Genomic DNA, 15,324 nt, shown 5'->3' with positions numbered 1-15,324 from the left:
AATGCTTTTCCTCCGGGGTTCATCGCGGAAATATGTTACCCGCTCTCAGTGCCTCATTTTCGTCTGTGTGAGTCCGGACGTTGCCCCTCGAGCCTGGAGGGAAAGACTTTGATTGATGGAGTTCTGCGCCGCAGTGTGTGACGTAACGTGACGTGATGTGACGTCACGTAACGTCACGTCACGTCACCACGTGATCCACGTCACCGAACTCCATCGGCACTGAGAGCGAGTAACATATTTCCGCGATGAACCCCGGAGGAAAAGCATTTTTCCTCCAGGCTCCAGGGGCCACGTCCGGACTCACACAGCCGAAAATAAGGCACCGAGAGCTGGTAAAATACCTCCGCGATGAACCCCGGAGGAAAGGTGTTTTTCCTCTCCAAATTCAAAGTCTTTTCCTCCAGGCTTGAGGGGCCACGTCCGGACTCACGCGGCCGAAAATGAGGCACTGAGAGCGGGTAAAATACTTCCGCGATGCACCCCAGAGGAAAAGCATTTTTCCTCCAGACTTCAGGGGCCACGTCCGGACTCACACAGACGAAAATAAGGCACCGAGAGCGGGTAAAATACCTCCGCGATGAACCCCAGAGGAAAGCATTTTTCCTCATGGCTCCAGGGGCCACGTCCGAACTCACACAGCCGAAAATAAGGCACCGAGAGCGGGTAAAATACCTCCACGATGACCCCTGGAGGAAAAGTGTTTTTCCTCTCCAAATTCAAAGTCTTTACCTCCAGGCCTGAGGGGCCACGTCTGGACTCATGCGGCCGAGAATGAGGTCAACCTATTGTTTAGTATGTTCAAGTTGAATATGTTCATGTTCAGTCTTGTGCAGACATAATTTGGGAAAAAATAAAATGGTTCCTTTTAGTGCAGAAGACTGTTTAGAACTACTTTTTTTCCCGCTCAAAAAAATACTCAGGAATCGTTAGGAGAATTGATAAGGAATTGGATTGATAAGCAGAATCGATAATGGCATTGACACTGATACAATCTTATTAATTCTCACCCCTATTGAACACTATATCTCAAATTTTAGAAGTCATATTAAACAGTCAAAGCTACGGTTTGTATCTCCAGTCATTCAACATCAGCAGAAGAGCTGGTGCTCGGTGTAGCAACATCACCTGATTCAGTCCAGCTTGTTGAACCAGGGGAAGTATTCCTCCTCAGCACTGGAACCTCCACTTTCACCTCACCGGTCTTGTACCTTTGCATACTGTTGATTTTCGGACCATCATGTGATACTGCTCGCCCCTCTCATTCATGCACTGACTCACAAGTCTAGAAACTTCTGTATCTTCGCGATATTTATCGAATATGCTCATTCAACTAATCATTTTAACCCTTGCTGCCCCAAGTCAACCCAAGTGTCACTTTGCTAATGTTAGCTAGCGCCTTGAAGCCGGTGTTTAGGGGTATATTTTGGACTATGTGGTCTCTCCATGCCCTGTGATAGACTGGCTACCCATCCTGGATGTCCCCTGCCTCTCGCAGCAATGACAGCTGGGATAGGCTTCAGACTCCCCCACCATCCATCTCTCTCTTATATAGATAACAGATGGATGTATGGTCTCTCCATTTATGTCTTCAAACTGTAACGCCATCTTATTTGCGTTATCAAATCCTGACCATAGCACTGAGCTTACGTGCAACAGAGATGTCTGTTAGATGACTTGTGTGATGCAAATGATACCATATGGAATTTAACATGTTTTGTTTTTTTTAATGAAGATTTGGCCGGTACTATGAATCAGAGTGAGAGCCAAAAGAAGGGACCCCCTCCCTATGAAACCTCTCTGTGTCAGGACCCTGGCTACCAGAGCACAGCTCAGAGGTGAGATGTGGACCTCCAACTATCCATGACTTCTCTCCATGTTGACCTTATTTACCTGAACTGTTATTGATTATTCATCATTATTATTTCAAACTTATTTGTGTGTTGTGTCAAAAGCCCCCCGGCAGTCTAAGCCTATAGCAGCTTAACTAAGACCTGGTCCAAGCCTGATCCAGCTCTAACTAAAAAGCTTTATCAAAAAGGAAAGTTTGAAGCCTACTCTTAAAAGTAGAGAGGGTGTCTGCCTCCCGGACCCTGACTGGTGGATGATTCCAAACGAGAGGGGCCTGATAACTGAAGGCTCAACCTCCCATGTTATTTTAATAATAGTATTCAAATGTAATTCTATAAATGAGCTTATACCACCGCTAGTCAAAGACATTCCAAATCTAGGGCAAGGCTGAATCCCAATTCTGTTTCATAGATGCAGTTAACCCTACACCAAGTTATGGGTGTCTTGAAGGTAAAGGGAAGGTTTAAGGGTAAAGTGATTGAAGCAATCATTGGCACTAAGGGATCTCTTTTGATGTGTTGAAGCCAACAGAAGCAAGACAGACTAGACTGTCCTGAACCTGAACCTGAACCCAGCTGTGTATCCTTCAAGACGGCGCGGTCCGTTGATCGTTTCATTGACTTCAAAGATGGACAGCACTCTTCTGATTTAAGGTAAGGCCCAACGCCAACTCTATAACATTGACTCTTCCTGTAGTTTTTGAGTGCCCTTGGTAGGAAGTGGACTGTGAAGAGCAGACAGGTTGATGGAGTAACCCAGGAAATGACTTAAAAGCAACCCTTTGTGGCTTAGTTTGACAGGCCGCTTTGTCATCAAGGTCACTCCCTGAATAGGGTTAGAAAACTGTCTTATGTTGATGTTGTTTTGAAGCCACAAGGAACACAACAGACCAGACTGTCCTGAACCCAGCTGTATGCCCATCAAGTACTGCCAGTCCATTGGTCGTTCCATTAACCTGAAAGATGGACAGCATTCTTCTGGTCCAAGGTAAGGCGCAACTCCATTTGCTGCCTTCCTCCTACTTCTACTTCAAGTGCCCTTGAATGGAAGTGACCCACAAGGAGCAGAGCTTGCAGGCGTTGAAGAATTTCCCATGAATGTTACTCTGTCATTTACTTGAGAGAGATCCAGTACCAACTGTACCCCAAGACCCTATCCTTAGTTCACTGCATGTTGCATGTTTTTGTATTTTAGGATTTTCTTTAGCTGGATTTGGGATGATAATCTCTTCTTGTTTCTACCAGCATCACACAGCAAAGCCAGGACTCACATGGACTTGGTTCTGAGTCAGTGAGTGACCAGTCCATTGATCGATTTGAGGACTTCAAAGGTGGACAGCAGTCAATTGATCCACAGTAAGGCTTTAAAGAGGATATTCTATTGAGATCTATTCAATTGTGGGATAAATCTTCAAATATAGTTCAAGAGAACGACTGGATTTGTCTTTGTGTTTATGCTAACTGAAGTTTTAATTTTTTTCTCCACAGAGTTTGCCAGAAGAACTTAGAAGTTTGCAAACATCAACCTGCCAAGCAGCATCAGACAGACCTGGATGACATATTTCTGGTGTGTTGATGAACCAGCAAAGTTACTGGTGCTTGCTGAAACTGATGCTTCCTAACAATGACCTGAAATATTATTCTGTTCCAGCTCCTTGAGGAGAACATTGCAACTTTTGTGAAGAAAGAGCTGAAGAAGTATCTGCGCGTTCTGACTAAAGATTACCCAGAATGCCCAGAGAGTCCCAGTGAGGAAGGAGAGGTGACCGGCGGCAGTGATGCAGAGCTGAAGCAAAACAGCAGAGAAGCATTTCTGCAAATCACACTGGACTTCCTGAAGATAATGAAGCACGAGGCCCTGGCTGACAGTCTGCAAAGCAGTGAGACTAATTAACCAGATTTAACATGATGTCCACAAGAGGCAGCAAAATTGATGGGAATCAAAAGTTCCTCACAAGAGCTTTAATTCTGTTCATAATCCTTTTCTTTGTTTGTTTGTTTTTCAGGAAAGCAAGCTACAATCTGCCAGCATAAACTCAAGTCTACTCTGGGGGAGAAGTTCCAGTGTGTGTTTGAAGGAATTGCCCAAGCAGGAAGCCCAACCCTTCTGAATCAGATCTACACAGAGCTCTACATCACAGAGGGAGGGACTGGAGAGGTCAATGATGAACATGAGGTCAGACAGATTGAAATGGCATCCTGGAAACCGCACAAACCAGAAACAACTATCAGACAGGAAGACATTTTTAAAGCCTCACCTGGAAGAGATGAACCAATCAGAACAGTGATGACAAAGGGAGTGGCTGGCATCGGGAAAACAGTCTTAACACAGAAGTTCACTCTGGACTGGGCTGAAGACAAAGCCAACCGGGACATCCAGTTCATATTCCGATTCACTTTCAGAGAGCTGAATGTGCTGAGAGGGAGAAAGTTCAGCTTGGTGGAACTTGTTCATCACTTCTTCGCTGAAACCAGAGAAGCAGGACTCTGCGGGTTTGAAGAGTTCCAGGTTGTGTTCATCTTTGACGGTCTGGATGAGTGTCGACTTCCTCTGGACTTCCACAAAAATCAGATCCTGACCGATGTGAGAAAGTCTACCTCAGTGGATGTGCTGCTGACAAACCTCATCAGGGGGAAACTGCTCCCCTCTGCTCGCCTCTGGATAACCACACGACCTGCAGCAGCCAATCAGATCCCTCCTGAGTGTGTTGACATGGTGACAGAGGTCAGAGGGTTTACAGGCTCACAAAAAGAGGAGTACTTCAGGAAGAGATTCAGAGATGACAGCCTGACTCGTAAAATTATGTTCCACATAAAGAAATCCCGAAATCTCCGCATCATGTGCCACATCCCGGTCTTCTGCTGGATCACGGCTACAGTTCTGAAAGATGCCTTCAAAACCAAAGACAGAAGGAAGCTTCCCAAGACCCTGACTGAGATGTACATCCACTTCCTGGTGGTCCACTCAAAGCTAGAGAACATCAAGTATCACGGTGGAGGTGAGACTGATCCAGCCTGGAGTCCAGAGAGCAGGGAGATGATCGAGTCTCTGGGGAAACTGGCTTTTGAGCAGCTGCAGAAAGGAAACCTGATCTTCTATGAGTCCGACCTGACAGAGTGTGGCATCGATATCATGGCAGCCTCAGTGTACTCAGGTGTGTTCACACAGATCTTCAGAGAGGAGTGTGGGCTCTACCAGGACAAGGTGTTCTGCTTCGTCCACCTGAGCGTTCAGGAGTTTCTGGCTGCTCTTCATGTCCATCTGACCTTCATCAACTCTGGAGTCAACCTGATGTCCGATGCACAAACATCATGGTGGTCTAAAATATTCAGAAAAAGACACAACCTGGTTCACCTCTACCAGAGCTCCGTGGACAATGCCTTGCAAAGTAGAAATGGTCACCTGGACTTGTTCCTTCGCTTTTTTCTGGGTCTTTCACTGGAGTCCAGTCAGATTCTCCTCCAAGGCCTGCTGACACAGACAGGAAGCAGCTTGGAGGCCAGACAAACCAAGGACAAAACAGTCCTGTACATCAAGAACAAGATTAGGGATAATCCCTGTCCTGAGGGAAGCATCAACCTGTTCCACTGTCTGAATGAACTGAAGGATCGTTCTCTGGTAGAGGAGATCCAACAGTACCTGGAATCAGGGAGTCTCTCCACAGATAAACTGTCTCCTGCTCAGTGGTCAGCTCTGGTCTTCATCTTACTGTCCTCAGAAAAAGACCTAGAGGTGTTTGACCTGAAGAAATACTCTGCTTCTGAGGAGGCTCTTCTGATGATGCTGCCAGTGGTCAAAGCCTCCAATGAGGCTCTGTAAGTGTCACCTGTACACATTAGCAACCACAGTGTTTAAAGGGTCAGTCCACAGCTAAGCTCATGTTCATTTCTTCTTTAGCCTTGGTGACTGCAACTTGTCATGGAGAAGCTGTGAAATCCTGGCCCCAGTTCTCAGTTCTCAGTGCTCCAGTCTGAGAGAACTGGACCTGAGTAACAACGACCTCCAGGACGAAGGCATAAAGCGGCTGTGTGCCGGACTGGGAAGTACACATTGTGCACTGGAAACTCTCAGGTGAGCATACAACTTTTTCTAATCAATCAATCTTTATTTGTATAGCGCCAAATCCCAACAGACATTATGCCAAGATGCCTTTACAAACAGAGCAGGTCTAGACCGTACTCTATGTTCTATAATTAACAAAGAGGACAAGGCAGGGACAAACTTCCTTTAACAGGCAGAAACCTCCAGCAAGACCAGACTCATGTTAGACACACATCTGCTGAGACAATGTTGGAGAGAGGGATAGAGGGAGATGAAGAGAGAGAGAGAGATGATAGTGGGGAGACGGATCGTAGTAGTTGTAGCAGCTGGAGTCTGGTAAGTCCAAATCAGCAGAGATCCAGAGGAACCTACGAGACAAGGGAGCTCAAGGACTCCAGAAAGGTCTATGGATAGTAACTTTAATGGGACAGGAAGAGTTGAATTAAAAGACAGGCAGAGAGAGGAGAGAGAAAGACAGGATCCCAGTGAATCAGTTCCCCTGGCAGTCTAAGCCTATAGCAGCTTAACTAAGACCTGGTCCAAGCCTGATCCAGCTCTAACTATAAGCTTTATCAAATAGCAAAGTTTGAAGCCTACTCTTAAAAGTAGAGAGGGTGTCTGCCTCCCGGACCCTGACTAGTAGATGATTCCAAAGGAGAGGGGCCTGATATCTGAAGGCTCGACCTCCCATAATACATTTAATTATAGTATTCAAATGTAATACTATAAAGGAGTTTATACCACCGCTTATAGAGCTCCGCTGTGATGGGCAACTACCTAATCAAAGACACTCCAAATCTAGGGCAAGGTTGAAACTCAATTCTATTTCCTACATGCCGTTAACCCTACACCAAGTTAGGGGAGTCTTAAAGGGTAAGGGTAAGACTTAAGGGATTGAAGCAATCAAGGAAATCATTTAAACCCTGTCCACTTGTGGCCAAATTCTGCTTGCTTGCGGGACGGACAAAGTTCCCTTAACAGGCAGAAACCTCCAGCAGGACCAGAGTCATGTTAGACACACATCTGCTGAGACCGTGTTGGAGAGAGGGATAGAGGAATAATACATATATAAGGTAAATATATGTTATGATACCCAAAGTTTCTAAGGAATAGCTTCAGAAGAGTCTCAAGCAAAGGTGTAGAACTGCACATTTCTGCTTTTCATCTTTTGTCTTTCTGGTGACACAGGTCTTGTCTGCAGGAGCTTGTTTCCTTAAAATCTTAAACAGTTTTAAAGGATGCCCCCCTTTAATCAGACTTTTCACAAAGCTGGCATGTTGCAGTCAGTTTGATGTCAACTGATTTGGACCGCCATTTCTTCTATCCCTCTGTCCTTCTCTGTCCTTCTCTGCTGCGGACGATCTGGACTCCAGCTGATACGGACGTGCTGGACTCCAGCGGCAACAGCTTCTACGACTCGTCTCATCACTATCACTTCTCTCTCTTACTCCCCTCTATCTGTCTTTCCAGACCCAACTCGGTCGAGGCATAATGGCTGTCTAACATGAGTCTGGTCCTGCTGGAGGTTTCTGCCTGTTAAAAGGAAGTTTGTCCTCGCCACTGTAACTAGCTAAATACTGTGAGGTGCAATGCTCATGATGGATTAAGGTGGGGTCAGACTAAGTCTTACCCTGTCTTGGTGTTGGGTCTCTGTTCATAACTTGACATAGAGTGGTCTAGACCTGCTCTGTTTGTAAAAGCGTCTTGAGATAATGTTTGTTGTGATTTGGCGCTATACAAATAAAGATTGATTGATTGATTGATTCTCTGCAGGCTGTCGGGATGTCTGATCACAGAGGAAGGCTGCGTTGCTCTGGCCTCAGCTCTGAAGTCAAATCCTTCCCATCTGAGAGAACTGGACCTGAGCTACAATCATCCAGGGGACACAGGGGTGGAGCTGCTGTCTGCTGGACTAGAGGATCCACTCTGGAAACTGGACACTCTCAGGTATGGACAATCAAAACTTGTACACTGTCCCCTCTGAAACTTAGACCTTGTCTTTATCACATATAATACTGTATACAATATCTGTTTCTGGTTTAAGGTTGGACCCTCGTGGAGAGCATTGGCTGAAACCTGGTCTAAGGAAGTGTGAGTGTGTGCTTCATTTATTCCAACAATTGAAAGAACTGCATAAGAGTCTGTTCCATAGACGAGGCATTTTGAAGCCCAACAAAGCAGTACCGTGTTTTTCCGTCCACCAGATGCCTGTAATCTCACGCTGGACCCAAACACCGCAAACAGAAACCTCAAACTGTCGGACAACAACAGGAAGGTGGTGGCAGTCAGAGAGGAGCAGCCTTATCCTGACAATCCAGAGAGGTTTGACTTCTGTCAGCTGCTGGGTACGGACGGTCTCACCGGTCGCTGTTACTGGGAGGTGGAGTGGAAAGGAAAAGTTCATATTGCAGTAACACACAGAGGAATCAGGAGGAAAGGGTACAGTGCCGACTGCTGGTTTGGAGGGAACGATCAGTCCTGGAATCTGCACTGCTCAAACGAACATTACTCTGTCTGCCACAATCTGAGAGAAACTGTGATCCCTGTCTCTGCGTCCCACACCAACAGAGTAGCGGTGTATGTGGACCATCCTGCCGGCACTCTGTCCTTCTACACAGTCTCCTGTGACACACTGATCCACCTCCACACCTTCAACACCACATTCACTGAACCTCTCTACCCTGGGTTCAGGTTTTGGTTTGGTTTGGACTCATCAGTGTCTCTGTGTGAGCTGTAGGAGGAAGAACTGAGCAGGGTTCAGTTTCTGCAACCAATCCTGATTTGAAAGGTTAGACTGGCATCAGGGAGGCGGGGGCAGGGATGCAGGGTACACATGGATTTCACTGGTTGAGACAGAGTCAGACTAAACAGTCATTACATGGACTGTGGGTACAGGTCTTTGTCCTAGCTCTGTTTTCATCCAAATGTTGCATTGTCACGGCCAAATTCCACCAGATCCATTTCCAATCCGTCTCTGATCCATCACCGCAGTGGATCTGATTCTGTTCTAGTCAGTGTGTTAACTTCCTCTGGATCCGCTCCGTTGCGTTCCCGCTGCGTCTCTGATCCAGCAGGTCGGAGCCCCCCAGATCAGATACACAAGACTTCTATTGTTGCCGGATGCCGGAGCACGACGCATCAATCTCAACAGAGCAGATGGAGCGGGACAGGAAGTCAGGTTTCACCAAAACAAAATGAAAACATCCGGTTAATTTTCAGAATAAAACACTCTGTGTTATCACCAGATCGTATTTCACTTAACTACAACAACAAACCAAAGTCATGATGAGCGGAGCCAGGCCTGGAGTCAACAGGTCAGAGGTTTTCAGAGGACCAGAAAGACAACATGGATGAGGAGAGGAGGAGGAGAATCCTTGATTCAGTGATTACAGAGGGAAAACCTCGGTCACATGACTCCAGCTGTCCGGAGGTCCTGCTCTGTGCTGCGTTCTGAAACAAAACCGGTTGGTGTTGATGGACGAGAGAGCATGTAACCGGACTGCAGCAGATTGGAGATGGACCGGACAAGGATCTGGTGGAAGTCCTGGGTTACCCGTACACCAGCTATACTATCTGGATATGCAAGCCAAGACTTCTCATTGTGTCCATACTCAGCGGCAACTTGAGATGCAAGAATGGAGTCGAAGTTGAGAAACAATGTTGTCCGCCACAATAATCTCTGTGCTCATATTTAAAAATGTAATATACAGTTTAATGAAGCTACATTTTGATCAGATGATTACACAATTTATCTGGGATTGCATTAAAGCTGGGGTTGGCAGTCTCGGAAAACTAGCATGAATTTGAATGTAGCATTTCCTCAGGACTCCGTCTAACCCCTCGCCTCCTCCCTCAGAGCTCCTCCAAAACGACGCCCCCCGCTCACATGCACGAGCGCCGCTGACTTACGACCATATGATGGTGACTGATTCAAAACCGGTCCTCACCAAAACATTCTCATAGTGAAAGTTAAAAACACAAACAAACATGGCTGCTGTTAGCACTCATAACTGTCATTCTAGCATTATCCAGTTGTACTGGTGACACGATATCAGGAGAAAAGTTATAACACATATATAACACTGTAACAGCTCTACTGTTTGTTAAACCTGTTCAGTGTAGATGCTCTTAATTCCTACAGTGTTGACGGTCAGTGAAGGCATCAGGAGAGGTGTAGAGTGTGTGAGCGGGAGAGAGGAGAGACAAGAGGAGAAGTTCTTCATTCATTCAAACATTGATTGTTGTTTTGTTGGTTGGCGTGGTAACGGCCGACAGTGACGGGTTATTAAAGATCAACATGTTCACCAATCGGCTCGTCATCACTACAGCGTCCGGACAGACGCTACAGTACATCTACATTTCTGTAGGACTTACTGAATGTCATTAACTCTTCTGCTTGTCAGAGCCCCCGTGGTGAGAGCTTTTTAGACTCTGATCCGGACTACAGTCCTGAGCAAAGCACCTCATCGGGTCAGAGGGGACAGGCCCGAGGTGGAGCGAGAGGGGCAGTCAGTAGAGTCAGGGGAAGCAGAGGCAGGAGACGGGGACTCGGAGGAGTGCACGCCGGGGAAATGTACGCTCTGCAGGAGGCGGGCAGAACGGCAGGACGGGATTTGAATGGTTTAAAATTTTGGCACCCAAAAAACAGTGATTGGTTGGTGTTTTCCCAGGTTTACTCCGGCTGTAGATAGCAGCTTTCCTTCCTTCTTTTTTAAGAACACATTATGTATTGATTGTCATCAGGACATAAAGATCATTTTAACCAGTATGACAAAAAGTGGATCTAAATCTGATTACCAACCCCAGCTTTAAGCCCATTGCAGTCCAACTTGTTTGCTCTCCACATGGATGATTTACTGACTATAGAAAGAGCCAGCTGAAACGCTTGGTTGTTTGAGTTGAACAATACATCAATAATTACTCCTAACCAATATTATACACTGTAATAGTTGTGCATATGGATGTAGAATAAGTTGTGATTGCTTTGAATGCTTGAGAAACAGAAATTTTACAGGAAATTAAAATAAACAAACTGCTACTTTTTTCCAGTTGTTTTGAATACTGATGTGCTGTTTTGTACCTACGCTTTATATCTCAGGAAAATACTGTCTACATATATGACTGTCACCCTCTTTCTCCTATAATCTGAGTCTGTTATGAGATAAAGTGTCACAGTTTTCTGATAAGACTACGCTCAGTAGATACAAAATTTAATTTATTTGCTCTATTTTTCAATAAACAGTAACCAAACCAACTTCAATATCTAGTCTGTGAATTGAGCTTTTATAATGCCTTCTATTCTGTTTCTACACTGTCTCCTCAAATGTTTTTCAAAGGTTCCAGTGGATGCTCTTTGTAGACAACCAGATATTGAAGAAAACTTGTGCTTTTTGTGACATTAAGACAATTTTTAGCAAACTAGACAAAGACAATTCAAACAAAACTTCTACAAAAGTTAAACAGTTGGGAACAGAGCCGTGGGAAGTGGCTTTAAGTTGGGGGCGCTGTAGTAAGAGGTGCAATTTTTTTTTTCTTTTTGCATTTAGGTTACTTATGCAACTGATAGGCTTTAGCACACATACATTTTATTTGTATTTATCTGGTTTGAATACAAGCTTTCAAGAGAACTTTTCATTACAAATTCACATCAATAACAAATATAATACAGGCTGCTATAATATGTATGAAATGCCCGACTTGCAACTTCCATACCCTGTTGTACAGCAAAAAGCAAACAAGCCAAACTTGGTAAAACATTACATTTTCAGAAAATATTACAATGAAAAAAAAACTGTTTTATTGTGTTAATTAATGTATTTATTTAAACTTATTTATGCATCCAGAAAAAAATTGTGTGATGCCTTTTCCAACCAGGGGAACTGCAGCACCCTCAGCACCCCTACTTCCCACGGCCATGGTTGGAAACAAATACATTCTTGGGCAGTAGGGTATGAAGTCTTTGTCTGGCCCGGATCAAGTTTCAATACAACTCCTGAAAGGTGACATATCACGCTTTTTTCATCAACATATATTGGTCTAAGAGGTCCCCAAAACATGTCTTTAAAGTTTATGCTCAAAAAAACACTTTGAAATCAGATTTTGGTCTGCCTAAAAAGTCCTCTTCTTCATTCCTCATCAGAACAGTCTGTTTTCCCTCTGACCACGCCCCCTCAGGAAGTGGCTGTGCCTCGGCTGTCCGGCACGTTGATCTAATGTTTACATGTTGGTTGAATATACACGGCTGCTCAGAAATCGCGTTACTTCAACCCTCTGAATCTGATCCTGATGGAGAGGCGCCTGTAGCAGGACCTTTCTGAACCATTGGTCACAGATTTAGTGTTTCTTGTTGTTTTATTTATCAGTATGTAGACGTGTGTCTTGGTACACAGCTACGAACATGTAGCTATGTGGCTATGCTAACTAGCGCTAGCACTTATCCATGATAAATAAAAATCATCCACTAGATCTTCAAATCTGCAGACGTGGGGAGTCAAACCGACCTCTGCCAGAAAGGCAGCAGGACCTTTTCTGAAGGATTGGTCACAGATTTAGTGTTTCTTGTTGTTTTATTTGTCAGTATGTCGACGTGTGTCTTGGTACACAGCTACAGCTACAGCTACAGCTACAGCTACAGCTACAGCTACAGCTACAGCTACAGCTACAGCTACGAACATATAGCTATGTGGCTATGCTAATTAGCGCTAGCACTTATCCATGATAACTAAAAATCATCCACTAGATCTTCAAATCTGCAGACGTGGGGAGTAAAACCGACCTTTGTGTTTATTAAGACAGCCTACAACTAGCATGCCTCCCTCCTAAGCTCCTTGTTAGCACACATGTGTGCAGGGAATGAAAAACAGAGGAGGGGTTGAGTTGTATTTTATACAGTCTATGGGCTGAACAAGCTCCGAGCTCTGACTTCCTGTTACAGACCGGATATTGTTGTTACGTAACAAAAACACGGAAGTCTGAAACGTCTCGTTTCACACACATTTACAGAAAGGTGGAGAAATCAGAACAGGGGCAGAATGGATTTTTTTCATTCTCGGGGGGTTTGTAGACAGGGACACAGATTTCAGGAAAAGAACCATTAAAAAGTCAATTTTGCATGATATGTCACCTTTAAACTAGATAGTGTTTTATTGAGGCAGTTACTTTCTGTTGCCAGAAGATGGAGCTGTCACTTCCATGAAAATTCAAATTATTGATGTGTTCAGGACAGGACTCCTCATTCACACATTTTTGCTAATGTACAGCTCAGTTATAACTTTTTGAATTTTGAACACAAATTAGAGGTGGATTTGTTTGACGGTCTTTGAGGCACTGATATGTACAAAATCCTCTCATATAAATCTATTCAGGATAGGACCTTTTATTACACATGGTAAATTTGTGTCATTAGGTCTGTACAGCTGAGATATACTGAGCAAAATTCTCCCAGCTCATATTTGATGATCACAAATTTGTCACCAGGGTGGATGAACTTGCAAAAACAAGACTTTTCAGGTATGTTAAGATCACAATTTCTGATTACTCATGTCTGACAATAATAATAATCATAAGAAATACAATAGGGCCCTGGCACCACTCTGTGCTGGGACCCTAAATAACCTTTTAATCACTGGTAAATATAGTAAATAAAATTAATGAGTCATTCAGTTCTTCTTATTTAATTCTTGTTTTGCTTTTAAAAGACTCTTTTCGATGTAACATGTATTTAAAATTCACACAGATGGTACCAACCTTAAAATACAAACTCCTTCACATCCGGGTCACCAGCATCTTCTTCTTCTGCTGTGAAACCCCGCAGCGTCATAACCAAACAAACAACCCACGCGCTCCCCTGTCATTGTCCATCATACCTGCCGTAGTGGATCTCACCTGATGTTAAAGGGGGTCTGAGTGAGACATGGGGGACGTCCAAACCGTCCAAACCCCAAACCGACACCGAAGAGGGTCTTCAACTTCCCCGAAGACCCCGCTCAGGTTCAGGTAACGTTCCCCACCTGTAAAACTAACCGACACGGATTCCAGATGTCAGGTGTTTCGGATCAAAGTGTGACCATGTGAACCGGCGACTTCCAGACCCAATGCGTTAAAAACGTTCTTTATGTGATCTTATTAAAAATATTTAAAAATCATGATGAAAAGATAAACTAAGGAGGTGTTTGTGAGGTACTTTCCCTGTCTCAACAGCTGTTGTTACCACGGAAACCACTGACGCGCTCAGGTGAAAGTCGCTAGTTAACACGGTAACACGTTAAACTGTAACACCTGTCTGGCTGCCGTCCTTTTGACCTGCTATTAAACTGACTTTCGAATAGGTCTGCCCTGGTTGTTTATAGAGAGGGGACTTTCACTAATCCAGACATGTAAAAGTTGTGAAAAAAGCTGTTTCCTGAAAGTTGTTTCATGGTTTTTACACCTGTTTATAATTTATTCCTGTAGGGGAGAGTGGGGTAAGATGAGCCAGTGGGTAAGTTGACCCACCCCTTGTTTCTAGGCAACTGTGTACATTTGTTGTCATGTGACCATAAATTCAGGAAGCACCCATCATTTGTACCTGGCACTGTTCAAGAGAAGCACATGGGACAATTGGTTGGTATTTTTTTTCACAAAAAACATGTTTTTACTAGTCGAAGTAAATTTTCTGCATGTCAGCTATAATGAATATTATTTCAAAGCAAATGTATATAGGTCTAAAAATGCATATTATGCATGTTGGTGATTTGCTAACGTATAAAACCAAGTGAAGCATTTAGCTAAAGATTAGCCCAAATGGCTTAGCTAGGCTGTTTTTTCCAAAATGGCGTCTATGGGGCAAAATGAGCCATATGTTGTGGGGTAAATTGAGCCACTGGTTCAATTTACCTCGCCACCATGCACTGAAGTTAAGTAAAGTCTCTGAAGCATAAAACTGTATTTCAGTGTAGAATGACACACCTGATTTGGTTTTAAACATTTTAGAAAAGCTATCATGCCAAGGAGCTACAAAAGAAAGACCAACTGGGGCTCAACACCCCTTGAAGAGATGGAGAGAGCAGCAGCTGATGTCAAGGGTGGAAAATCCATCAGATCAGTGGCTAAAGACAGAAATGTTGACCGGTCAACCCTGCGGAGATACATAAAAAAGAAGGAGGTAAAGGAAGTAAAATCAGTAGGGTACAGTGGAACAGCAGAAGCAAAGAGGGTCTTCACAAAGGAGGTGGAGAAGGATCTAGCAGACCACATAAAAAAGCTAGCTGAGCAGTTCCACGGCCTTACTCCAAAGAAATGCTGTGAACTGGCATTAGAACTAGCAGAGAGGAACAACATTCCTGTACCCAATAACTGGAACGAAAAGGGTTTAGCAGGTAGGGTGTGCATGAAATTACATGATTCTGAAAGTCTGCAAAGGCTAACTTATATCTTGATAGTATGAATTATATTGTT

The 15,324-nt window shown here is 44.2% G+C and overlaps 2 protein-coding genes across 2 annotated transcripts in view; both read left to right on the top strand.

The window, feature by feature from the left end:
* Nucleotides 1–1,746: 1,746 nt before the first annotated feature.
* LOC117824560 (protein NLRC3-like) lies at nucleotides 1,747–8,626 on the top strand. The gene is made up of 10 exons (XM_034700092.1): nucleotides 1,747–1,835; nucleotides 2,373–2,501; nucleotides 2,719–2,835; nucleotides 3,336–3,414; nucleotides 3,499–3,727; nucleotides 3,854–5,663; nucleotides 5,746–5,919; nucleotides 7,663–7,836; nucleotides 7,934–7,980; nucleotides 8,094–8,626. Exons 1-10 carry the CDS (start codon nucleotides 1,747–1,749, stop codon nucleotides 8,624–8,626), a joined length of 3,381 nt encoding a protein of 1,126 aa, XP_034555983.1.
* Nucleotides 8,627–13,709: 5,083 nt separating this feature from the next.
* LOC117824114 (T-lymphoma invasion and metastasis-inducing protein 2) overlaps nucleotides 13,710–15,324 on the top strand; it is a 73,072-nt gene continuing 71,457 nt past the window's right edge. The window contains exon 1 of the mRNA XM_034699510.1: nucleotides 13,710–13,884. The gene's annotated coding sequence lies outside the window, so the exon portion shown is untranslated. The remainder of the gene's footprint in view (nucleotides 13,885–15,324) is intronic.

The sequence above is a fragment of the Notolabrus celidotus genome, chromosome 13, assembly GCF_009762535.1.
Source record: "Notolabrus celidotus isolate fNotCel1 chromosome 13, fNotCel1.pri, whole genome shotgun sequence".
In the NCBI taxonomy this organism is placed as follows: domain Eukaryota; kingdom Metazoa; phylum Chordata; class Actinopteri; order Labriformes; family Labridae; genus Notolabrus; species Notolabrus celidotus.
This window is presented reverse-complemented; position numbering and strand designations above follow the sequence as displayed.

What these genes read in the sequence shown, in the direction of transcription:
- LOC117824560 (XM_034700092.1), top strand. Translation starts at nt 1,747, where the DNA reads ATGAATCAGAGTGAGAGCCAAAAGAAGGGACCCCCTCCCTATGAAACC. An exon ending in TGGAAACTGGACACTCTCAG is followed by an intron (nt 7,837 to 7,933) that starts GTATGGACAATC and finishes TTCTGGTTTAAG; the next exon opens with GTTGGACCCTCGTGGAGAGC. An exon ending in GAAACCTGGTCTAAGGAAGT is followed by an intron (nt 7,981 to 8,093) that starts GTGAGTGTGTGC and finishes TCCGTCCACCAG; the next exon opens with ATGCCTGTAATCTCACGCTG.